Source organism: Prunus avium, chromosome 6, assembly GCF_965620075.1.
Source record: "Prunus avium chromosome 6, drPruAviu1.hap1.1, whole genome shotgun sequence".
Taxonomy (NCBI): domain Eukaryota; kingdom Viridiplantae; phylum Streptophyta; class Magnoliopsida; order Rosales; family Rosaceae; genus Prunus; species Prunus avium.
Window position 1 is genome coordinate 12,692,683 of NC_142289.1, and position 25,706 is coordinate 12,718,388.

General features: G+C 37.2%; 4 protein-coding genes and 1 non-coding gene across 5 annotated transcripts; 3 read left to right on the top strand and 2 right to left on the bottom strand.

The window, feature by feature from the left end:
* Positions 1 to 459: 459 nt before the first annotated feature.
* Positions 460 to 2,624, top strand: LOC110746965 (linamarin synthase 2-like). Its single transcript, XM_088254048.1, has 2 exons — positions 460 to 1,124; positions 1,330 to 2,624. Exons 1-2 carry the CDS (start codon positions 608 to 610, stop codon positions 2,259 to 2,261), a joined length of 1,449 nt encoding a protein of 482 aa, XP_088110174.1. The 5' UTR covers positions 460 to 607; the 3' UTR covers positions 2,262 to 2,624.
* A 2,253-nt stretch (positions 2,625 to 4,877) lies between these two features.
* Positions 4,878 to 4,968, top strand: TRNAY-GUA (transfer RNA tyrosine (anticodon GUA)). Its single transcript is given in 2 exon segments — positions 4,878 to 4,914; positions 4,933 to 4,968. It is a non-coding gene; the product is annotated as a tRNA-Tyr (tRNA).
* Positions 4,969 to 5,128: 160 nt separating this feature from the next.
* Positions 5,129 to 6,967, top strand: LOC110769221 (uncharacterized). Its single transcript, XM_088255383.1, has 2 exons — positions 5,129 to 6,301; positions 6,648 to 6,967. Exons 1-2 carry the CDS (start codon positions 5,404 to 5,406, stop codon positions 6,710 to 6,712), a joined length of 963 nt encoding a protein of 320 aa, XP_088111509.1. The 5' UTR covers positions 5,129 to 5,403; the 3' UTR covers positions 6,713 to 6,967.
* A 743-nt stretch (positions 6,968 to 7,710) lies between these two features.
* Positions 7,711 to 10,159, bottom strand: LOC110769222 (uncharacterized). The gene is made up of 4 exons (XM_021973161.2): positions 9,408 to 10,159; positions 8,487 to 8,579; positions 8,327 to 8,394; positions 7,711 to 8,092 (listed from the first exon to the last, which is right to left on the bottom strand). Exons 1-4 carry the CDS (start codon positions 10,029 to 10,031, stop codon positions 7,930 to 7,932), a joined length of 948 nt encoding a protein of 315 aa, XP_021828853.1. The 5' UTR covers positions 10,032 to 10,159; the 3' UTR covers positions 7,711 to 7,929.
* Positions 10,160 to 14,542: 4,383 nt separating this feature from the next.
* On the bottom strand, positions 14,543 to 18,072 carry LOC110769220 (pentatricopeptide repeat-containing protein At4g39952, mitochondrial). Its single transcript, XM_021973158.2, has 2 exons — positions 14,949 to 18,072; positions 14,543 to 14,834 (listed from the first exon to the last, which is right to left on the bottom strand). Exon 1 carries the CDS (start codon positions 17,442 to 17,444, stop codon positions 15,105 to 15,107), a length of 2,340 nt encoding a protein of 779 aa, XP_021828850.2. The 5' UTR covers positions 17,445 to 18,072; the 3' UTR covers positions 14,543 to 14,834; positions 14,949 to 15,104.
* Positions 18,073 to 25,706: the final 7,634 nt, after the last annotated feature.

Genomic DNA, 25,706 nt, shown 5'->3' on the forward strand with positions numbered 1-25,706 from the left:
GTGAAAGCTTAGCTCCCATGCCACAAGCTCCTCATGCCAAGCCATTCCATTGCTAATTTGTCACGTTTATTTGGTTCATTGGTGAAGGGAACCAAGGTGTTTTCAAAGGGTTTTCACAAACCCTTTCAAAACTCTCTTGGAGCCTAGTAGTCGAACTTAGAAACAGGGGCAACCTCCTCAGCTCATCCTTTATAGCAGCCCAAGCCCATTCGTCTAGCTGCTGGAACAAAAAGACCCCAACAAAATTTAATGTACTTTTATGTAGAATTTTGAACACACAACTCTGATAAATTTTTACAAAAAGAAGGTAGGACACAAAAACCTCCCACTTTCATTTAGAAAGATAAGTTGAATAACAAAACAAGACAAAAGCCAATGAATATGATGAGATAAGATCACCAAGACTGGATGTGTTCCAAAAAAAAAAAGATCAGGACTGGAAGGCGAATTTATAGTTGGTAAAAATATAATAAAAGAAGCCATGATAACTGAAAAATCTTAAATATTAGATCAGCGGCTAAAACAACAGACTTCCTCCATATCTAGTTGCAGCTTTTGCCTCTTGCCTCTTGCCTCTTGCCTCTTGCCAAGTAAAAATTTACCCAAGATGGCTCCAGTTGGAGACAGAACACAACAACCCCATGTAGTTTGTGTCCCCTACCCTTCACAAGGGCATGTTAGCCCTATGATGCAATTAGCCAAGCTCCTACACTCAAAGGGCTTTCACATAACCTTTGTCAACTCTGAGTTCAACCACAGGCGCCTCATCAGGTCTCAAGGGCACCCATCATCCCTTGTCGGCTTACCTGGCTTTAGATTTGAGGCCATACCAGATGGGCTTCCACCATCTGACAAAGATGCTACCCAAGATGTTCCTGCACTCAGTGATTCCATCAGAAAAAACTGTCTTAGTCCCTTCAAAGAGCTTCTAGTTAAGCTTGGTGAATTGTCTGAAGTGCCCCCAGTTACTTGCGTAATTTCAGATGGGGTCATGGGGTTTGGGAGCAGAGCTGCTGTGGAATTGGGCATTCCAGAGGTTCAGTTTTGGACTGCCTCTGCTTGTGGCTTCATGGGTTACTTGCAGTATAGCGAACTCCTAAAAAGAGGCTTGGTTCCATTCAAAGGTACTCATTTTTTCTTCTTCTTGTTTTCATTCAAGCCATCAATTTTAAGGGTTTCAAGGAATCTTAATATATTAAGTGTTAGTTAATGAATAGATATGAAGAATTACTTGCTTTGACAAATTTGTTGAAATATGCAGAATTACTCTTTACATGACTATTAGCTCTTAATCTGATCACAAACTTCCATTATATGTATGTGTTTCAGAGAAAAACTTGGATAATCAAGATGATCCACTTGATGTGATAATCGATTGGATCCCGGGCATGAAAAATGTTAGGCTCAAAGACATCCCTTACCATCCCAACGAAATAATGTTTGATTTCATGGGATCAGAAGCACAAAACTGCTTGAAATCCTCTGCAATCATCTTCAACACATTCCACGAATTCGAACACCAAGTGCTAGAAGCAATCTCGGGGATTTTCCCCAACATTTACACAATAGGTCCACTTCCTTTGCTATGCAGGCATGTCTCAGTTGATGACAGCCAAATCAAGTCACTCAGCCCAAGCTTATGGAAGGAAGACAGAGGATGCGTTGAATGGCTTGACAAGAGAGAACCCAACTCAGTGGTGTATGTAAATTATGGGAGTGTGGCTGTGATGACAGAGCAACACTTGAAAGAATTTGCATGGGGGCTGGCAAATAGCAAGCACCCATTTCTGTGGATAGTTAGGGCAGACGTGGTAATGGGAAGTGATGATTCAGCACTTCTGCCTCCAGAGTATTTTGTGGAGATCAAAGATAGGGGAAAGATAGCAAGTTGGTGCACACAAGAGCAAGTTTTAGCACATCCATCTGTTGCCGTTTTCTTGACACATTGTGGTTGGAATTCTATTTTGGAAACTGTGTGTGAGGGGGTGCCTGTGATTTGCTGGCCTTTCTTTGCCGATCAACAGACGAATTGTGGATATGCATGCAGCAGTTGGGGGATTGGTTTGGAGGTAAAGCATGATGTGAAGCGCTATGAAATTGAAGCACTTATTAAGGAAATGATGGAAGGAGAGAAGGGGAAGGAATTGAAGCAAAAGGCACTAGAATGGAAGAACAAGGCAATTGAAGCTACTGATATTGGTGGACCTTCTTATAATAATTTTGAGAGAGTGATAAAAAATGCTCTACATTACGATGGATGACTAGTGTATAGCACTATCTCTAGCTCCTTAGTCGGGCATCTCATCAAGTTTGAATTGAAACAACCAGGAATGTACTACTTTACGAGCACCTATCCAAAGCACTGCAGTAAAGGACAAAAATTGTCCATTTGTGTCAAATTTACGCCACCTAATGTCAAAGCTTTTTCACCTAATATTGAGATTTGAGTGTTGAATGTTTGACTCCAAAGTGATATATTTGAATCTCTTCCTATGTAAGAACGGTTTCAATTTTTTCGGTGTTGATAACCGTGTCTATTACTGGTGGTGGTGGGACTCTTTATTTTCATGGGCTGCTATGTTTCTGTTAAAGAATTTAGTGGGTTTTCTCATGTTTCGCTTTCATTAGTTTTGTATGTTTAGTTTGATCCCATCCTTGGGGTTGGCTTTGTTGTGGAGTTTGGCAGTTATCCTCTTATTGTTTAATTCTTCATTTTAATAAATTTCTCCTCGTTTCATCGAGGTTTAAAAAAAAAGTACGGTTTCAATTCAACTTAAGATCATCATTCATTAGACAATGTACAAGTAGTTTTCTTTTTCTCAATAGTAACTCTTATACGTATACTATGGCCATAGTTCGCATTCTTTTTCTTTATTCTTTTTTGGCTTATTATCACAAAACGTCCCTGACGTTTGCGAAATTATCACATTGCATCCCTAACATTTTTTTGTATCATTAATGGTCCCTAACGTTAATATAGGTACTCTTAAATAGTCCCTCTGTCAAAAAAACCGTTAAATCCAGGGGTATAATCGTCAAATCAATCCAAAATTATTAAAATATTTTTTTTTTCCTTCCCTTCTCTCTTTCTTTTCTTCTTTCTTCTTTCTCTCCGCCTGGCCCCGTTCTTTTCTTCTCTCTTTCTTTTCTTCTTCCCTTCTCCCATTCGTTTACAAATGCAGTAGTTCAAGTAACCGAACTATAGCAATTCGAATAGCAAACTCGTATTAAACACTCCCAAAAATACCCAAAACGCCTCCAAAATCAATCCTTCAAACAAAATAAAAGATTGTTTAACATACCCCAAAATATACCAGCTCACACACGAAATTCTCCAAAACAATGCTCTCAAGCCGCCTCCAATTTTGAGCAGTTTTCCCACATTACCTCAAAATCCAAACTTCTCAATCAAATTGAACTAATAAGCAACCAACGGAACATACAATTATTACGCGGCAAAAATTTTCCCAACAAATTAAACTTCATTGCATATTCATATGAAAAGCTACAAACTTACACAGGCCTCCCTGAAGGTATGGGCAGCTGCGGTGACACGGGTACCGGCACAGCCACTACAGGTGGCTTTGGCTGACTCTGTTGCACCGCCACGGTCGGCAGTTGCGGTTTAGGGAGCTCCGGCATGGCCACACTCGTCGGTGCGCCACCAAATCCCGTGAAATCCAGCTGCCTCGCAAGCTTCTTCGCCGGAACATCACTCATCGAAGACGAAGATGACGTCGTAGCGGCTGTTGCCGCATCCGAATGCCCCTTCGTCGGAGCGTACTCGTCCCCTTCAGCTTCCCCCATCAAATATAAAAATTCAGAGAGAAAGAAGAAACAACGAAGGAAAAGAAGAAGAAAAGAGGAGGAAAGAGAGAAAGGAGAAAGAAAAAAAAAAGAGGAACAGAGAGAGAGAGAGAGAGAGAGAGAGAGAGAGAGAAGAAGAGAAGAAAAGAACGGGGCTAGTCGGAGAGAAAGAAGAAAGAAGAAGAAAAGAAAGGCTAGTCGGAGAGAAAGAAGAAAGAAGAAGAAAAGAAAGAGAGAAGTGAAGGAATTTTTTTTTTATAAATAATTTTGGATTGATTTGACGATTATACCCCTGGATTTAACGGTTTTTTTTACAGGGGGACTATTTAAGAGTACCTATATTAACGTTAGGGACCATTAATGATACAAAAAAACGTTAGGGATGCAATGTGATAATTTCGCAAATGTGAGGGACGTTTTGTGATAATAAGCCTTCTTTTTTTTAATCATCAAAATAGCAAATTTTATTAGATACATTCCTATATTACCGTCAATACGTCAATAAGACATCGGAAACACCACACTCAAAAAGACATCAAAATCAATGAGTCCAAACACGCAAAAGTAAAGCACACAAATATTGCACAAACAAAAACAATAACGAAACTCACATCACTAAAATTGAAAATACTCTCAAATCAAGCACACAACCCAAAAGACCCAAAACTCCAACACATAACCCTTCAACTTAAATGACCATTACAACCACCACATGAAGCAACGCCACCATCAAACCTCACTGCATTTAGCCTTGAAAAAAAGATGCAGAACATGAGACGAAGCTGGTGAAAGCTCGGACTCAAACGATCTAAAAAGTTATGCAACCCTTTTATTCAAAAGCTACAACTCATTTCAAGTGAAAGTGCACATATCTTTTGCGTAACAGCCTTACTAAGAATTTTTTTTTTTTTTTTTTTTTCCTCTATATAAGGTAACAAATAATTTGGCAATACGGAATGGCACCAATTTTAGAGGGCTGACTCAAAATTTCGGACATTTTAAGGGGATTTTTGAATTATTTTCACATCTATAAGGTATAAATATTATTTACCACCAAGACTAACAAGCAACCGACCTTAGCTCAGTTGGTAGAGCGGAGGACTGTAGTGGGGTTACCTGATAGATATCCTTAGGTCGCTGGTTCGAATCCGGCAGGTCGGAATTTTTTTTTTTTTTGTTATCAATTTGAGTACCTGCAAATCTTTAATGATTCTTGCTTTCTTCTTCTACACTGTTCTTCATTTTTTTGTTCTTTTGTTCTTTTTTGTTTGTGTCAATTCTTCTACACTTTTCTTTTGGGTGCTGTGGGGCAGAGACATAAGCCGGTAGTTCCTTCTCTTTTTTTTTTAGAGTGAGTTCGTCCCCTCCCCTTACACTCAAATTTGAGTCTCTTCTTCTATAAGTTAGATGAATTTAGAATATCTTTTATATATAAAAGAAAGTAGTAAATTTATCTGATTGTCCACTGCCTACTTACATCTGTCCCCCTGCCTCTCCTCCTCTACCCAGCAAGCACAAATACACACCTCTTGGTCCTCTTGGATAAGATCATAACATCATCGTATATTAGACAAAGAAGCCTAGAGAATCCCAACAATGGAACAAAAAACACTCCTACCAGCTCTTTCATGCATCATCTTCTTCAACCTCCTCTGCTTCACCATAGCCCAAGAACCTCCTGCATGCCAAACCACATGTGGTTCCCTTAAACTCAAATATCCCTTTGGCACGGGTGCTGGCTGTGGCTCCCCAACTTTCCAACCCTACATAGCCTGCGAAATTATCAACAAGGACCAAAAGCAGCAGCAGCAGCTCCTCCTCACCACCCACACAGACTCATACCCAATCACTTCCATTTCCTACTCCACCCAAACCCTAACCCTAACCCCGCCCTCCATGTCCTCCTGCTCCTCCATGCAACCCTCCCCATCCAACTTCGGCCTCGACTGGGCCAGCCCTTTTCAGCTCGGCCGATCAACTTTCATCCTCTTGTCCTGCCAACCCCCCACCTCTTCTCTCACCCTCGGAGGTTCCTCCGGCATCCCGGTCTGTGATCCTTCCTACTCTAACCTCTGTGCTTCTATCTACACGTGCCCTTCTGTGGTTGGTCTTGGCCTGCCTTTGTTCCCCCCTACCAACACTTGCTGTGTATATTCACCCGGCAATCTTGATAGCAAGGGTGAGCTGGACCTCTGCGGGCTGAAGTGCGCCGGGTATACCTCCGTGGTGTCCCTTGGAGACTACCCAACGGACCCCGCCCGGTGGGAGTATGGGGTGACGTTGAAGTATAGCCATGGCGATTTGGATAGTGGCATTGTGGACACCAAGTGCAATAGCTGTGAGATGAGTGATGGGGTTTGTGGGTATAGGGTTGATGATCTTTCGTTTCTCTGCGTGTGTAAGAATGGCTACAACACCTCCTCGGATTGCAACAATAATTTCAGTCCAGATCAGGACCTGTTTTGGGGCTCTGCCTCTAATTTACCACCTGCTTGTAAGTTCTTCTTCTTCTTCGATACATTTCTTTTTTTTTATTTAAATTATTAAAGAAGGGAAAAAAAAAAGTTTTCATTTGGATTAGATAATCATTTTTAAACGTTGATGCCTTGTTGTCATAAAATGCGCACCGGATGCTCTTGAGCTTTAGTGGAAAGTGCAGTCCAGTTTTTGCAGAACTTTTGTGTTTGTTTGGGATGGGATTTGTATTGGAGGATAAAGACAACTTTATTGCGTGAGCAAAAAGAAGAGATAGCTTAGGCCTTAAGGTGGAAGCTACAGAATTAGCAAATGGGGAACTAAAATTTAGTGCTGATTTTTTCGTCATCTTTTCAATTTTGCAGGGAAAATGTGGTTTGCGCTCGTGGTTTTTTGGGAAATCTCCTACTCTTGTTTTGATCTTTTTTGAATTGTAATTGGACCCCAAAAAATATTTATGTGACTATGTGAAGAAAAAAAAATAGAATAATAGAACAGTCAAATTGAAAAGGAAGAGGAATAAAGGTGAGCAAAGCATCAGCATCTTCCTCACACATAGGATGTGATGTTCCACTTGGAAGTTGGCATATAGATATAGTGGGAAACCTTAACCATCCAATTAAATTAACCTCAGCCTCAGGTACGTTCAAGGATCGGATCAATTGATATGCATATTTTTTGTTTAGTACAATGATAGTCTAAATTACAGTTGATGGGTTTTATCACACACACACAATTAAGGTGCCATATATGGATTCGAACTTGAGAACTCTGGTATGCAAGTCAAATTCAATGCCCTTTTTTTCACTGGACTAGACCCCGTAGACCAATTGATATGCTTTTGGTTGGGAAGTTTGGGTGGTTTAATTGAATTTATTGTGTTTATTGCAAATTAAAAGAATGCTAAACTCATGATGCTACTGGCTTTTAGAATCGTGAGAATGGAACATATACATTTTCATGGACACCAACATAATTTTTACTTTTTAAAAGCACTAACATGAGTTTAACTTTTAAAGCTTCCAAGGCAAGTGCAATCATATCTTTGCTTGGATGGAGTAATTTCAAATCTAGGATTAATGTTGGTACTACAATCCATGATCCATCTATGTTAAGATTTGAATAAGAAAATGAAGAAAATAAATGGATTTCAAATGAGTCCTTAAATATAGTCATTTTAAATCCATTACAAATGTTTTACATCTAGTTACTTGAAATAAATTGAATCCAATGTTTTCTAGTTTTTCTGTAGCAAATTTAGCCTTGTTGTCAAATCCAAAATAGAACCTAAGAGCAGTCTTTATTACCCCTTATTATGTTGCCAAATAGTTGCTTATGTTGCAAGCGTTCATGTAAGAATTAATATGATCCAATGGCCTAGATTCATAGTCCGGCAATACAAGTATCCTATGTTACTGGACAATCTAGTAAGAAAACATTTCCCTCATGATATTTTCATGAAATCATTAAAATAAGCATCTGCGTAATCCGGTTCTACTGCGCTGATATATATCTTTTCGTCTTATAAATATACAAAATGAACACATAATCCACAATACGCACCAGCGTATCTCATAATGTAGGTTTTAAATGAAAACCAGTTACTTATCTAGTCATCTTGATTGCTCTTCACCTTCTCTTCAAATTTCAATCCACCTTGCGGCCGTTGCTGTGGCTTTCTTGTTTAGGTGGAGGAAGTGGATCAATGAGGAAAGACTTCATGTGCTTGTACATCTCTTTGGGTTTCTCTGCATTTATGGCATGCCCTGCATTCTTTAAGATCACTAGTTGTGAACTCTCACCTATTTGCCTGCAACAGAGGAAGAACAGTAAGACCAAACTTTCGAAAAAAATTGATGCATAGACCCATGCAATTATGTTTAGAAGTGGTCTTCCCATTGGATGAATTCCAATGTTTGCTTAAGTCAACTTAAACAAGGCAAAAAGTAAACATGGACATGATTTTGGTTTGTCTTAATCATAATGTTCTGTAGAAATAACACACAAATAATGTTATAGAAATAATTAAGCCCACCCGATTTACCTTTTTAATCGGTGCCCTAATTCCAGTGGGAATACCAGGTCATGCTCTCCCCAGATGATTAGTGTAGGCTGCATCAAGAAGAAATTCTGCCTTTAAGTACTCCAGAAAACCAAAAAGATAAACACAATGACCCCAAATGCAAAACATGTTAGAAAATTACGTGGGATATCTTGGGAAGATCGGACAATTTTCTGTCCTTATGCAATGCTTGAATCAATCCTTTCCTCTCTTGAAGGTGTTCTGTGCACATCACCTGCCAGTCAACCGAAACTCATGAGACAAGTTTCCGGTGAAATTACTATATCGCCTATAATATTCGGAAATGAGAAATATTGAACAACATCTTCATTTAATATGAACAAACAGGACTTGCACCACGATTGCCGCTGCATTACAGAATCAACGGTAAACAAACAATATTTTGAGCACTTTATGACCATGAACTATAGTCTCTGGCAGCCTAAAGATTTTCGCATTGACACTTGGAATTTACACATATCCCTGAATAACAGAGTAAAGCTCTGTGTCTGTGATGATACTTTATGTGAGGCAAAACATAGTCCAAAATAGACAAAAGAGATGCAATCTGTTGGTGATAGCGCAAAAAAGAAATTATTGGCAAAAGAGATGAAAGTGATTATGTGCATGAGTCAATCTGAATTTACCATCTTCATCCTACAAACAGGACCAAAACGGGTTTTGTTGTTTTCCACCAAACACAAATATCACTTCCGGATTGATTAGATGCTAGTTTCACAGTTTTGAAGCATCATTTCATCTTATTTCTTATGAGTACGAATCAGCCAATTGACAATTGATTTGGCTATGATTCATGTATGAACCCAGATACTCTGAGAATATTCAAACCAGATACATATGGTACTGAAATGTATGTTTCTACAATGCATCAACTATATTAACTTGCATTAGGCAAGAAAGAAAGAAACTTTATTTTTTTTAAGATGCTAATTTGCTCTTTTGAATTAAACCCAACAAATTAAACACCCCAAAACACACATAGAGACACATGCAATTTCATTCTCAGAAAGATAAAAAAGATAGTTCAGAAAGTTTTGCTTACCTCAATAAAATCATTGAGAAAACAAGAGGGCAGATTCTTAACAGGCTTGTGAAAAGAGATCTTCAGCAGCTGCCTAACCTGCTGAGGCCTCTGAGGCAGCAAAATACTCACAGCCTCCTCCGCACTCCTCACCTGAAACATCCCCTTCTCCATATCCTTCTCCTCCAAACAAACCCCGGCGCAGCATAGCACAAGCCTCTCTATCCGCTCCCCAAACTGCGCCGCCATGCTGTAGGCCACGAAACCACCATAGCTAATCCCAGCGACGCTCATTTTCTTCACCCCGTGGGCCTCCAGGAGGCCCACGACGCACTGGGCCTGAAAAGTCTCGGAGCGGTCGGGTCGGGTCGAGAAGGAGTCGCCGAAGAAGACAAGGTCCGGGATGTAGAGGTTGAAGCGGGCGGCGAGAGGGGCGACGAACTCGTGCCACTGCCACATTGCGTTGGCGCCGATCCCGTGGATGAGGAGCAGCGTAGGCTTGGATTGGGAGTGGGATTTGGGGACCCAGCAGTGCATGATTGTGCCTTCGCCCAAATCAGTGGTGGTGGATTTTAGGCCGTGTGATGAGAAGTAGTAGCGGAAGCAGCGGTCGCGCGACGCTGTAAAGCTGAAGCAGCCCGGCATTTTTGAGGTCGTGGAAGAAGAAGAAGAAGAAGAAAATGGTGGGAGTTTGAGAGTTGGAGAGTCAAAGAGAGGCTTATGGAAATGGCGGAGCCTAGCTGCCTGGCCTATCTTGTTACATAGCGACAAGGAGGCTTTATATGGTTTGTTAAGGGCGGGATATAAAAATTAAAAAGAAAAAAAAAAATAGGCAAAAGTGGACTTTTCTCTGTCTTAATTTTACAGTGGAGGAGGAGCCAATTGAAAATCAACACGTTTTTTTTCTCGTTTCAATGTTTTAAAGTGGGTTATGATTTTTATGGCACTTAATATGAGTCATTTTTTGTGATATTTACAAACTACTTTTTTATAACGGGCGAATACATCTATAACAAAGCTACACCATTAGAATGGAGTTAGCCGCATTAAAAGCATCGAACTTTATAGAAACATATATCATCCTTGTCACCATCTATGTCGGAGTGGGAATGATGGCATAAGTCAATTAAATAATCCATGCGCTAATCGCATGCTTTGTGGTTAGTCTACCATGATCTTAGTTAAGGGTAGTTGGTAATTGTTTTTACAAATTGAAATGAGTATAAACAAGAAATTTTATTGACAAAATTTTATTTACAAAGTGGTAAATGCATTTCCTCCTTTGAAAAATGATTATATTTATTATCTCAATTTTTCATTTGTTTTTAATATAAGAAAGAATATTCGTCTACCAACCCCAAAAAAATGTGAAACTAATAAAGAGGATTGCCCCTACTCCCTGCATAATACAATTTCATAGCAAACGTTTAATCCATTTTGGAGTTCACCGATTTGTATGCAAACGCCATTAGGGATTTCTTGGTCTTGTATCCGGTTTTTATTTTAGTCCTCCAACTTATTTTTTTAATTTACGTCGTCCTGCATGTGCTCCAATTTCATCCTTTCGTCAAGTCTCATTAATTTTTTTTTTTGTCTATAGCATGTATCGAAATTGAAAATTGTATCCTTCAAACAACCTTTTTTTTTTTTTTTGGATAAAAGAGCGATAGTATTTTATTAATAAGATAAACAAAAACAAGTACAAAGCAACTAAAATGCTAAATATAGATACAACTTCTCCGGTGACCAAACGCAACAAGAAGTTAAATTGATCTTGAGAGAATACGCACAACCCTAAAAAATGATTAAATCCCTAAATAAGCAACTGTAAGCACATGTACTTAAACCTGCAATAAAAATTCAACACACAACAACATAAAAATAGCAAACCCTAAACCCTATTGCTATTGAGAATTTGGTTGCCAAACAGAAGCTTCTATCCAGCTCTTGACCTTTTGCCTTTGTAAATTTTTTTGAACGGCGTTGATTAATTGAATTAAAACACTTGACTCTTATATGATGAAGATTGACCTTCATTTACAACATCAAAGAAGGTGGGATTAATTGAATTAAAACACTTGACTCTTATATTATGAAGATTGACCTTCATTTACAACATCAAAGACGATGGGCGCCAACCGCGCAGCCCCAGAAAGGCAATTAGTTTTAAATATTAGCATTGTTGCGTGTGTGGGACGGCACAGAGCAACAACAACTACACTTGACATTGTCTGTTGCTGATGTCTCATATTGTCACATCGTTGTGCCTACCTCCTCTTCTTTTCACTTGCAAAACTTAAGGTGTGGGCCAAAGTGCTTTTATAAGAGCACTTCCACCGCAAGGGGGAGGGCAAGCTAAAGGGGGCCTCAAGCCCAAAAAACCCCTCTAGCGTGCAAGGTCCAGCCCGAATAAGGGGTGGGACCCACCAACCAGGGCAAGCTCATGGGCAAGAATTGTTTGGGTTGTGGCCCGAAGTCTGCTGACGTCAGCCGTGACATCACACTGACAGAAACCAACGGGAAGAAGCCATGTGGTGCTTCTTAGATGCTCCGATCATAGATTTTTAAGAAATCCAACGGGTGCGATTTTTTTGCCTTAAAAAATTGCAAAAAAATTCTATAAATACCTACCAACATAATTTACTTTCCACACCAAATATTTTTCTCCTTAGGGATTTTTTAAAAATACCAAAAAATTATGAAATTTTTTTCGATAAATACCTACCAATATTATTCACTTTCCACAACAAATTCTTCTCCTTCAAATATTTTCACTTTCCACACCAAATATTTTTCTCCTTCACTAAATTCCATTTGTGTCAAAAAATAAATGGCATCTTCCATTGAAGCCAGAGGCACGTGGACAACCATTGAAGATATTTTGTTGTGTGAGTGTTGGTTCAAAGTTGGTCATTGCCCGATCAGGGGCAATGAGACGAACTTCTCTCATATGTGGAGAAAAATTCATGGAGAATTTTGTGAAAGATTAGGTTTGACTCGAATGGAAATGACCTTAGTTAGTAGATGGAAAATTTTGAATAAAGAGCTAGGGAAATGGAGAAATGTGTTAGCAAAAGCGAGTGAAATGGTTCGAAGCGATGAAAATCTTGGCGACGAGGTAACAAATTTCTAATTGCCGTTTTATTCAATTGCATGTCTTTTTTTTTCTTGGATTTTCAATTTTATTTTTTTAATAGATTCTTCAAGCACAAATGTGGTTTTGTGTCATTGGTCAAGGTAATAAAATATTCAAAAATCACCAATGTTGGGATGTTTTGAAGAATTGTTCGAAATTCACTACACGTGGTTCGTTCAATTGTGTGAAGAAAACCATTACACATGGCTCCTCAAGTGAACAATGCTCGCAATTGGTTCCCGTGGTGCGTTCCGTGGAGGAAATAATGACACGATTATGTCCTCCAAAAGAAAATACTCTGCCACATCGTGATCTGGTGGAATCGCCTCCGCCAATGATTGAGCCGTCTTTGTACTCGATTGTGTCAGACTATGAGGATCAGGAGTATTTAAATTGTATGATGAGTGAGTAGGTATTTCAATTGTATGATGAGTGAGATGTGAATTTTTTAATACATATGAACACGTGGCAACTGAAAATCTTATTCGAAAATTTTATACTAAAATTTTGTCCAAAAATCTTATCCGATATTTGAGATGAGAATTTTAGAATAAATATAGACATGTGGCAACCGAAAATCTTAACAACATTAATCGTTTAAGTATAAAAAATAGAAAATAAATTAAAGTTAATAGTAATTGACCTTGCCCTTGCCCAGAGGGGTGGAAACAAAAAGGCAAGGGCTACCACTATTCACATGAATAGTGATAGACATTGCCTTGCCCTTGCCCTTCGGGGTGGAAGTGGTCTAATTTGATTAGCAAAATATGCGCATAATTATATATAACCGGTGCGGTAATAAAAACTCATCAAAAATGTTTTTACAAACTAAAAACAATTTTTATAGTGTTTAGTTGAAATATATTTTAAAAATATGTTTTTTCTAAAGACTTTTTATATTGAGAGGAATTATAACATACTAAATTCACACACACTATACGGATGTTAGGACTGGAATCCAGGACCTTTTCTGGAGGAGCAATTTCTCTAAACTACTACACTAGTGAGTCCTTTGCTAAAAAGATATAAAAAATAAAAAAAAAGTTTCTTAAGAATAAACATTTGCATGCTTTCTTAAGAGACGCTTTTATGAATTTTTGGATAGTGTTTGAAGTTGAAATTACTTATGTAGAAAACACTTTCAGTTATAAGCGCTTTTATTATAAACATGTTAGATTAAAAATTCCAAGTGGCTGTTAAAAAAGCACAAAAAGTGCTTTTGTATTCAGAAGTTTTGATTGTCATCAAAGTTCTAATAAAACGACTCTTCAAACAAATTACGAAGTTAAAAAAAAAGGGGCTTCGTGTAGTAAAACATAGCCGACCAGTTTATCAACTTCGTTATTAGTTGAGAGATGCATGCAGATGCAGATAATGATCGAGTTTGACACGTGGTTAGAGATAATCAATAAATAATAAGTTTTACACAACACCAGACCAACGAGGAGCAGCAGCTTCTAGAATCAATCTTTGTAGATAGATGTCCGCATCAAAATAATGTTTTCTTTTTCTTTTTCCAGAGGCCACTTGTTTTGTTTTTGGGTTGAAAGCAGGCCATTTGTTTAGGCCCAACGTTGGTGACCTGTTTAGTTTGTTAACAATGATTTAAAAGTCAGAAATTGATGACATTGATCACTTTTGTGGTGTTAAGTCACCTACTTTTGATTTAGTTTGTCTGCTTGCTGGCTTAGGACGCTTAAGTCTAAAGGCTTGTCATTTTCTGTGTTAGTTAAATTAGGCTTGTCATTTTCTGTGTTAGTTAAATTAGGCTCGTCATTTTATGTGTTTTAGACTTTAAAAAAACAAATTACAAATGGTTTTTCTTTCGTAGAAAAATATACAAGTGATTTGTAGCTCAAGTAGTTAAGAGCAGGTACCCCTGCATTTGAGGTCTGTGTTCGAATTATTAACAACGATTATGGTCGACACAGCCCTAGCAGTGTATAGCTTTGGATTTAAGTCTAGTCAGATTAAAGAGGAAGTAGGAAAAAGAAAAATTATCAGAATTTCTACTAGAGAAATGAAGTAGATTTATGTTTTGATGACATTGTACTGCTTTTTAGAAGGAAGCTGTTTTCAAGAGAAATACCAGCATACCACAGAAGTGAACTTTCATGTAGCAACTAAATTCAGATCAATAAAGATCTATATATCCAGTCCCTGAAACTAGATTAATCCATCCCAATAATAGTTTCTGCTCCAGTGTTTGATGAGCTAAAGCTTTTAGGAAACTAAAGACCAAATATCCCCATATTAAACCAGTTTGTTCTAAGAGCAGCACTTACCAAACAACCAGTTGGCAGCACAGCTAGCTGCAAACAAAGCATAACAGTTATACCATAATGCATGTATCTCTCCGCAGTATCTCCAACAGCCTAGTATCAAAAGGTTAAAAAGGAGTCCGGTGCATTAAACAAGAATGTTACCTGCAATCTAAATTAGTTCAATAGCAGTTGTAGCCACATTCTTTGCCGGTGAACCAAAATTCAGGACATATGAGAATCGACTTTTTTTTGCTTCTGTCAGTGTAGATCCTGATTACTTCTCTAGCAAAAAAATACTGTTTCTCTCGATTACGCAAGTTAGACAACACTCCAACCCTGTGTCTTTCCTATGCCCTTTTTCTCCATCATTTTTCTCACATTTGTAGCCTCCTCCCACCTTCCAACAGAACTATACAGGTTGGAAAGCATTATGTAGTAGCCATCATTTTCTGGATCAGATTCTATAGCGTGCCTGGCAACCCTTACACCCAACTCAATTTCATTGTGAATCTTACAGGCACTTAACAACGACCCCCACACGCCACCATCAGGAGGAATGGGCATTGACAGAACCAAATCTTCAGCTTCTTGCAGATTACCAGCCCTTCCAAGAATATCTACCATACAAGCATAATGCTTCAAATTTGGTTTCAGAGAAAGATATTGCATCCTACCAAACATATATTTCCCTTCTTCAACAAGCCCTGAATGATTACAGGCTGAGAGAAGAGCAAGAAAGGTGAGTTCATTTGGTTTAACATTTGAATTTTCCATCTTGCGGAAAATTTCTATTGCAGGCTCTGCATGTCCGTGCGTTGCATAACCGGAGATCATGACATTCCAAGAAATAGCATCCCTCTCTTCCATTGAGTCGAACAATTCTCTTGATTTCTCAAGTTGCCCACATTTTGCATACATATCAACTAATGCAGTGGCAAGGGATAAATTGATCTCAAGCCGTCTTTCCTTAATATGACTCTGAATCTTTTCACCTTCTTCCAGAGATGCGAGATGAGAACAAGCTGAAAGAACTGTTACCAATGTTGCTGAGTTGGGCTTGAAATTTTCTGCAATCATTTTATGAAATATGGCTATGGCCTCAGCAGAATGTCCAGTGTGAGTGTAGGATGAGATCATTGTGTTCCATGTTATAATATCTCTCTGTGTCCGACTAAAAATTCTCCTTGCAATGTTCAAATGACCACTTTTTCCATACATGTCTATGAGTGAATTGGCTACCGATATATTTTCATCCATAGAAACCTTAATTAGGTAGCAATGAAGTGATCGGCCAAGATGGATTGCGCCCAACTGGAAACAGGAACAAATCACAGAGACCAAGCTATTAGAATCAGCTTGAATGCCTAGATGTTGCATCTTCCTAAACAGTTCTATACATTTTACATGCAGTCCCATCTTAGCGTAGCCACAAATCATAGTATTACAAGACTCTTTGTTTTGATGCTGCATTCCCAAAAAGAGCTTCTCTGCAAGAGTCAATAACTCAAACTTGCAGTACATGGATAATAGTGCACTATGAACCATCTGACTCAATGCGTAGTTTTTCCTTACGACTGATCCTAGGAAGGCCTTTCCTGTGTTGATAGTTGTGGAATTTTTAAAACCTGAAAGCATGCAACTGACCACAATTTCATCTGGGAAAATATCACTGTCCTGCATTCCCTGGAACAAACTTAAGCATTCATCCATTAAACCTGATCTGGCATAAACACCAATAACGGAAGTCCATGATAGAAGATCTTTATCTTTTACTTCACAAAACGAAAGATAAGATTCACCAGGTGCCCCACATCTGGAATACATGGACAAAAGCAAAGACTTAACAGGTTCAGAACACCCTATTCCACTTTTTACTACAAAACCGTGCAAGCATCTACCTTCTACCAAAGCACCAAGATCCCCACAAGCTTGAAGCCCAACTTCCAATGTTCTAAAATTTGGCCTCTCATCAAAGCCACCAACCCTATGCATCTCACAAAGACACTCCAAACCCTTCTCACTCTCATAATTCTGCACATATCCGATTATAAGCGCGGTCCAACAAACCACATCTCTCACAGTAGTTTCCTCAAACATAAAATATGCATCCTCCATTCGACCACACTTTGAATACATATACACAAACGAAGACCCAACTGCCGAATTACCTGAGAAAAGCCCGAGTTTCGAAGCCAACCCATGAACATTGTTGCCCTGTTCTAGCAACATTAACTCGGCGCAGGAGGCAACGACCATTGGAAGAGTAAATTGGGTAGCAGCGAAACCCAAAGCTCGCATTTGGAAAAAGAAATCAAGGGCTTTTGAGTAATCGCCATTGGAGAAATGGGTTTTGATTATGGAGTTCCAAAGAAAGGTGTCTTTGGGACAAACTGAACCAAACACTTTGGTGGAAAAAATGGGTTTGCTGAGAGACGCATAGAGAGAGATTAGCTTTGCGGCTATGAAGATGTTGTTTGAGTTTCCAGAAGTGACAATGAGAGCATGGGATTGAGAGAGATATTGGAGATTTGAATTTTGGTTGGAGAGGAAAGAGTCAAGCTGACAGTTAAGGTAGTTAGAAGTAGAGAATGAGCAAAATGGAAGAGAGGAGGGAACGCGTTTGAAGAGGTGGATGGGTTTGTGTCTGAGCATGTACATGGGATTCTCTAACGGCTATGTTTCTTGGGCTGTCGCCTTTTATTTGTATGATGTGCACAAAACGGTGTCGCTTGATACTCCCTAATTTAAAACGAACCATTACAAAGGAAAGCAAAAATGATATGATTGAAGATCGTTGTAAAATTCTTCAAGCTTTCTAGGAGCTATGATCCCTGAATTTTGCATCGACTTTAACTTTAGTCCCGCAACTTTCAAAATAGCTTCCACGGTCCCTGGAGTAACTTATGTTACTTCTTTCCATCAAAATAGGAGGCGTGTTGGTCCTTTTGGGTGGGTTGTAGTTCCCACCAACGTCAATCTCCTCTTCCAAGTAGAACTAAAAAATCATGTATAACCCAACCCCTCGTAGATCTCAACCCTCGTAGATCTCAAAAATTCAATTCGATAAACAAAAGCAACATAAGCAAAATTGTGCATTTGTGCAGCGAGTGTAGATTAGGGTTTGGAGGAATTGAGTTGAAAGAGAAGGATTGGGAGGCGTATGATGTTCTTGGAAGTAGTAGTTGCCCTGGAGGCGGGAACCAAGGCGATCAATGGCTTGGCCGGTCTCGCAGATCCCAAATTTGACAGTGTAGGTTGCTCTGCCCAAGGTCCCCATCTTCATTGGAGATTGAAGATTTTGTGGTGAGATGTAGGTGGAGGAGTGTATTTGGGCTCAGTATCAGGCACTGGCGGACCCATGATTTTTTTAGCGGATGTGCAATTCTGAAAGGCTAAAAACTCTTTGTCGATTGAACATCTAAGGCTTTTTACCTATATTGACCTTAGGTCCCTTCATGCATTCATATCACACATGAGAAATTGTTTTATGTAAAAATTTTGACTAAGTATGAAAAATGGTTTTTCGGAATAATCATTTTCTCAAGATAATTTTTGGCGGCTTTTATTCCTTTCACATCAAATAAGAAAACTTGATTTTATGGGATTTTAATATGAAGTATATATTGACTTAATGAGCCATCATTTTTAGCCTAAATCGTATTTTGCACTAAAACTAATTTTTCATATTTTGATTTGGTGGTAATTTGATTTTCTAATATTTTTATTTTAATCCAAATGGGGGTACTTCCTTATTTACATTGTAAATTTAAGTAAATGGAGTAATATAAAAATAAATGAAAGTAAAAGGACAAAAATATTTACTTAAATGCCGAAAATGGAAATAAGGTAATCTATACACCTGAAGTGTACCACCACCAGCTAAGCAAATGAGCAATTAAGCACCTACAATGGTTGGCGAGAGGAGGTTGCACCTCCTTGCGCCTTAATGGGTTTGCCATTGGTCTCAGGCTCTCAAGTCCAAGTTCATATTTATGCAGAGTTTGGAGAAGTGTGAGGACCAGGGCCGGTCTTGAGATTTTGAAGGCCCTGTGCGAACCTTAAATTGGGGCCTCGCATAAGCTAACACAAAACTTACACCATTACGTAATGCCATACAATAAATGTTTTTTTTTTCTTAAAGTGACCAAAGTATCCCTACTTCCAAAGGCAAAATTGAAATTTCACAAAATAATTAAATTTGATTAAATCGATTAAATTGGATCAGGGATGTTACACCTTTTGAATAATCACCATGATTGTGACAATGAGTCTTTGTCGTAATAGATCATATTCAGATATTAAATATTTTTTAACACCTAATTTATTTTGTATCAATATTCCAAGAACATCATTAATTGGATGCGACTTTTTTGGTTGAGTTAGTTGGATGCATTATTTTTGCAAAATTAAATATTTGAGCATATATAAAAACAATCATGTACCACTTTACTAACCACATTTTTAATTGAGGTGAGCCCTATATATGGAAGTCTTATCTCTATGGGCACTTGAAAATAAAAAATCTACATGAGTAATTGAAGAGCTAGCGTCAAGTCAATGATGGGGACGTATGCACGTGACAAGCAATGTCTGCACATAGGAATATAGATATTATTGGGGCAATTAGAATATTCTTGCTGAAGAATATATATATATATATATATATATATATATATATATATATATATATATATATATATATATATATATATATATATATAGTGCCATGCATGCAGTTGAGAGATTTAGTGTCATCATTTGAGGAATGAGGTGCTTAGTCGTTGGATCTATTTCAATGAAATCATGTGGTTGAGATTGATTTAAGTGTTTAAACTTGTTTGTGTCTAATGACTTGCCAAAAACCCACATGTACGTACGCTTTACTACGTAGCAAGGCTGCTGTAACTCGTCCACGTGTTATAATATGGATGGGCGATATGGTTAATATTTCCCACTTTTATGATATAATATCAATAAATATCCACTTATATATTCTAACAAATGAGTTATACCATGTGACATACTCTCATACTACGTATACTATAATTACTACACTTAAAGCATCTACAATGGGGTCCTTAAAACCACCTTCTTAGACAAATTTTAGAGAGGAATTGGAAAAATACAACTCCAACCATGCTCCCTATTCACCTCCTAAAATAGAGAGATCTCTAGGAACTCCTAAATATGAGGAGAGAGAAAGAACATCTAGTAGCTCCTTATAATTTAATGATGTTTCGTTTTATGCATAGTTTAAACTTTTAATTAATACAAACTTTTTTTTATTTTTTATAGAGATGATAACCAATCATATTGAATTAAAAAATAACTATAGTATTTATGACTTCCTAATTTAGGGAGTATGATTGGAGTTCAAATTTTATAGAGTTCCTAAATAACTTTTGTGTGTTTTTAGCTAAATTTTCAGTAGAGAATAAGGAGCATGACCTTTGCCTACACAATTACTGACTAATTCCTTGTGATCGGGTATTTATTATTTTAGTATGTGGTTGTGAAAGTAGTTGGGATATTGAATGTTGGTGTTGACATTGGACAAGCTGCTTTAAACAGTGTTGCAACATTATGTGATTGAGAGACAACAGAGCAGTTTTTATCTTTCAACGAAAACAATAAGTTTCAAAAAAACAAACCAAAATTTTAATTTAACCTTAATTGTCATTATGGTGGTTTTGCTGCAAGCTAGGTCACATTTGCATATGACTCTGTTCTTTAAGAAATTTTACTGGTCCTGTATGTAATAAATTTTCAACTATAATTTTTATAAAAAAAAATTGTCAAAGGATTAAAAAAGAGAGCCAAGGAGAGATATTGGTGATGAGTATTACTTATAGAAAATAACGTGTTTGCCTTTTTAATTATTATGATTATTAATTGTTGTTACTAAAAAAACCAAAAAAGAACTAAAACTATGATTGATCTACACAAGCGGGTTTTGAAGTCGCGTCCTGAATGGAAGTTGAGGCCCTGCAAACCAATACAACTAGAAATGTCTTTATGTCTCAAATTTGCTCACTAAATATATATATAAACATTTATTAATATATACATATATTATACACATAAAAAAATTCGGGGGCCCTCAAAAATCAAGGGCCTTGTGCGGTGGCACCACTTGCACACCCTCAGGGGCGCCCCTGGTGAGGACTCGGAGGTTGATATGGGGAATGAGTATGATTTGATTCTGGAAGTGGTGTTGAACAATGACGAACCCAGAAAGTTCCACCAGTGAGGGCATATATGAACCTAGAGGTCGAAGAACACTACCCAGAACTTTTTTTTAACTACTTTTATTTGTGCGAAATTTTTTTGAATTTATTATCAATTCTAGAAGCAAAACACTGTTGGGAAATGGATAGGAAAGAGATGTGTTTTGGGGCTTCTTTTGTTATTTTCTTTTTCTCAAACTTGGACGTTGAAGAATTAGAGGATGCCAAGGAAGAAAGAGGGAAAAGGAGATTCACGTTGGTGGGAACTAAAACCCACCTAAAAGGACCAATACACCCCTCATTTTGATGAAAAGAAGTAACAGAAGTTACTCCAGTACCTTTGCTACAAACGGAAGAGAAGTTAAGGAACTGTGGAAGCCATTTTGAAAGTTGCGGGACTAAAGCTAAAGTCGATACAAAGTTCAGGGACCATAGCTCCTAAAAAGCCAATTCTTTATTGTCATGGGATTCATACTCTATGAAAATTTTTCAATACTTGAAACAACCAAGGGGTCTCATGCCTTTAAAGACTTTAAAATGAGGGAGTTTTATAGCCGTTAATGTTTTTGTGAGCTACTACGCATGCATTAACGACTACTAGTGTCTTCATGATCGACTGTTCTTTTTTTATATTTTATTTTATTATTTATAATATAAATTTTAGTATTGCAATTATAATTCAGTCAAAAAAGTCACTAGCCACAAAGGATCAATACAAACTAGCCACAAAAGGCCATTACAATAATGGAGCGGCCTAACATCAAAATTAAGAAAATTTCAACATAGCCACAAAGGACCAATACAAACTAACCACAAAAGGCCATTACAATAATGGAGCGGCCTAACATCAAAATTAAGAAAATTTCAACATAGGACCAAAGAAACTTCACCAACTAGATATATTGTATGAATCGTACTTTGGAAATCTTATCACCAACTAGATATAGTTTATGTGGAAAAAAAGAGGCAACTTGTGTCTAAGTGAGTTGAACTCTTTCTCATTCTTACATGTGTTAGATGAGAAGTTGACAAAGATGACAAATTCCTAGCTAAAGTAGCATTGTATTTGTTCCTCTAATATGCATATAGTCAAATTAATTAATAGTGAGTGGGGGCACACTACTAATAGTCAAATTAATTAAAAGTTGTGGCATTAGCTTGGAGAGCAGGAGGCTGGTGGAAAGTGATGCAAAAGGCACTCTCTTTGGCCTAATTTATGAATTTGCCATAGTGGCATGGCATGAATCTAGCAAAACAATATTTGTAGATAGGTTTTGAGTGCTGTTAAACGAACCTTAAAATTAACTGAGTACACCCTATGATATAAGTATACCCTAATATTTAAATCAAAATGTAAAATTAACTAAGTACACCATATTTAATTACCAAAAATACCCCGGATACACCCTAATCCACTCAATTACATAGCAGCAAACCCATTCGAATCTGGTAACAACATTCATCAAGGTTAAGTGGCATACTAAATTATTCGGATATCATGGCTGAGCTTTGATTCAAAGGCAGTAGAAAGCCCCTTGTTTTCTCTGTGATTTATTATTCGCCATTGCCATGTGGTTCTTTTATTGAATAAATGATGTTTACCGGGTTCGAGTTTGAATTCTCTCTACATCACTTTCCCTTATTCGAGTTTGAATGAATTAGCACATGTACCTTGCTCAACCACATAATGGAATAGGGTTTCTATCTATTTTTCCCAGTTAAGCAGATTCTTCAACTCAAATCCCAAAAGTTTCAATCTTTATTTTCTTAGTTTTCACCCAAATTGAATTTGGTTTTTTCTTCAATTTTTTAGAATTTCAATACACAATTACCGAATTCCAGTTTCAATTCCAAGTAAGCACGTATGAACTCGCTTGGTATTTGGAGGTTTTTTAATCTTTTTATTGTCAATAAAAGGAAATAACAGAGTTTTTGGAGTAGGGTTTTTCGTTTATGTTTGAGTAGAGTTGAATATGGTGAGTAGGGTGTACTTATTAAAATTACATTTATTTCATAATTCAAAATATCCTTTTTGATAATTTTATATTAGGATAAATTAGTAATTTAATAAATAGTTTGATAGTATGGTGTACTCAATTATTTTTAGGGTTCATTTAGCACCACTCTAGGTTTTTGGTTTGAACCTTTTATTTATTTATGGGAATTATGGATCATAATGAGAAGAATAGAGGAATCCGTAATTGAAATCAAAAGAAAATTCTGTATCCAATTCCTTGTAATCAATGCATGAGCAAAATAAAGTCCAACTTTCACTTCTGGCATGCAAATCAGTCGTTGTTGGCTTATATATCCATCAAAGACTGGCCACATCCTTGTCGGTTGGCTAAGGAGAAGAAAATATCATGGACAAGCTTGCTTGCTCGACTACTTTCAACACTCTCACTCTCAAGTCATGCCAACAGTTGTCCAATACTACAGCTAATTAATTCTTCAACTTTTGACCTTTTTTTTTTTTTTTTGACAAACCGATCTTCTAACTACCCTAATGTACAAAAATGATGATTGAACTCGGGTGTAAGAAAGTTTGCATAATGTCTTAATCAACTGACCTAACCCACGTATACTTTACCATTTCACTACAAAGAAAAAAGTGACAACAATCACCATTATTTGGTGACATTTGACGACTAATACGGGGTGACTAAAGTCTTTAGTCACCACACCACCCCCGTATTAGTCGCCAAATAATGATGACGGTTGCCTTTTTTGTTTTTTTGTTTTTGTAGTGTTTTTTTTTTTTTTTTTAAGTGTGTGTAGTTCTATACATCAAACAATTGTTGAGTCATACTTGATCTTGAAAGTGACCGAAAAAATAATTGCATAAACAAGGCTTCAAATTTTTCATCATATTGAAGTGCCTTAATTTATACTTCGGCTAAAAAAGTAGCTTAATTTATACATAATTTGATTAGCACTACAAGGCCAATCAATAGATTTTTGAAAAGTATATTTTATATAAAGGACGGTTACCTCAAAAAGAAGTTTGGCTTTATAATTATAAAGATTGGTGAAAACTCTTAAGATAGCAACAACATAAGTAAAATGAGCAAGATAAAAGGTTTATGTAAATAACTTTCATAATATCACTATAGGAAATTGTATAGTATTCAGTAGTTAGGTAGTGTACATCTAATGATTCCTTATATCTGATAGTGTGGGAGCCTCTGGGACTAGGAATGTTTTTTTCCTAGAAAAGTAATGTCTGTAATAAAGGTTTTTTATTTTTATTTTTAGTACAAGCGATAGTCTAAACTATAGGATATGAGATTTCTCAAACATACACACAATTATGATGCCATGGTGATTTGAACCAAACAAGTGAAGACTCTTTTACACTGGATTAGACCCCTTTGGCCAATTTTTAAAATTAACCAAACAAGTTTATGTTATAATCTCATCTAATGTGTGTGGGAGCAAATAAATTTGATGCCCAATCAGGAGGCGCCACGTGGAAAAGAAGACAAATTCTAAAATATATCATTTAAATTAATATTCTGATTTAATAATATATTTAATACGAGAGTTACCAATTTAGGCTGAGGGAATAAATTTCATAAATTCCCTCAACCCATTTATTTCATTTCATAACATCCCTCAACTCCATTAATCAGGAAAGGATTCTCAATTATTCCCTCCATAAATGGAAAAAAAGAAGTTATAAGGAAGGAAGGCTATTTAAGCAGGAGGAGAAAAGAAGGAAGGTAATATCGAATTTCTATTTCAATTGGAAATTCCTCTCTCAATCAGATTTTTACCCGAACATTACTCTCTCTCTCTCTCTCTCTAGCCGAAATTCTCCCCTGCTCTCATACTTGTGGCTGACTAGCTCTGGCTATCGCCACCTCTCTTATCTATTCGGCTCCCAAGCCACATCTCTCCCATAGATAAATATCTCAATCCTTTCAGTATTATATGCATCTTCCGAGATCATATTACTGACTTAGGCATTGGAGGGCCCTTGGCCACCATCACACCGGTGGTTCTCTATTGACCGCCATTTGTCTTGCAGGGAATCTAACAGAGGAACGTTCGAGAGAGAAGATTTATTCTCGAATATTCTCTCAGGAGGAATTTTGCACAAACAATGCACACATTTGGAATTCTTTCATCTAAATGGGGATGATTTCGTATATAAGATATTTTTAGTCATAGCTTTAGCACAAGTGACATGATAAATTTAAAAACAAAAACAAGGTATGACGTAAAACATCTCCAAATCTGTTCCCCAAAACTAAATTTGGGTGAAAAGGAAAACATCAATGCGTATGCGTTCCAAAAATTTGTTGAGTTCCTAAAAATTTCCCTAAAAATCTAAAAATCAAGTTGATGTTTGGGGCTCCCTCAAATTTGAACAAAAAGAAGTATGGGGGGGATGCAGTTTTTGGAGGGAACACATGATAAAAAGATATTTCTAGGATAAGAGGGACTTCTTACAGAGATTTGAGGAAATTTTTTACTTTAGCATTGGAAATGCTTCACAAATGGAAAGGCAAAAAAAGAAAGATTGGAGATCCATTTTGACTGCAAGGGAGGGGCAAAAAAATATTTTTTCTTTGATATTTATTAAATAAAATAATTGTTTATTTGCTGGTCAAACTAAATAATTGTAACAAATAAATCTTCCACGCTATAAAGAATAAAAAATATGGGTCTTTACCAAAGACTTATCGTC

What these genes read in the sequence shown, in the direction of transcription:
- LOC110746965 (XM_088254048.1), top strand. Translation starts at nt 608, where the DNA reads ATGGCTCCAGTTGGAGACAGAACACAACAACCCCATGTAGTTTGTGTC. An exon ending in AGGCTTGGTTCCATTCAAAG is followed by an intron (nt 1,125 to 1,329) that starts GTACTCATTTTT and finishes TATGTGTTTCAG; the next exon opens with AGAAAAACTTGGATAATCAA.
- LOC110769221 (XM_088255383.1), top strand. Translation starts at nt 5,404, where the DNA reads ATGGAACAAAAAACACTCCTACCAGCTCTTTCATGCATCATCTTCTTC. An exon ending in CTCTAATTTACCACCTGCTT is followed by an intron (nt 6,302 to 6,647) that starts GTAAGTTCTTCT and finishes TCAATTTTGCAG; the next exon opens with GGAAAATGTGGTTTGCGCTC.
- LOC110769222 (XM_021973161.2), bottom strand. Translation starts at nt 10,031, where the DNA reads ATGCCGGGCTGCTTCAGCTTTACAGCGTCGCGCGACCGCTGCTTCCGC. An exon ending in TTCTCAATGATTTTATTGAG is followed by an intron (nt 8,580 to 9,407) that starts GTAAGCAAAACT and finishes GTTGACTGGCAG; the next exon opens with GTGATGTGCACAGAACACCT. An exon ending in ATCTTCCCAAGATATCCCAC is followed by an intron (nt 8,395 to 8,486) that starts GTAATTTTCTAA and finishes TTCTTGATGCAG; the next exon opens with CCTACACTAATCATCTGGGG.
- LOC110769220 (XM_021973158.2), bottom strand. Translation starts at nt 17,444, where the DNA reads ATGTACATGCTCAGACACAAACCCATCCACCTCTTCAAACGCGTTCCC.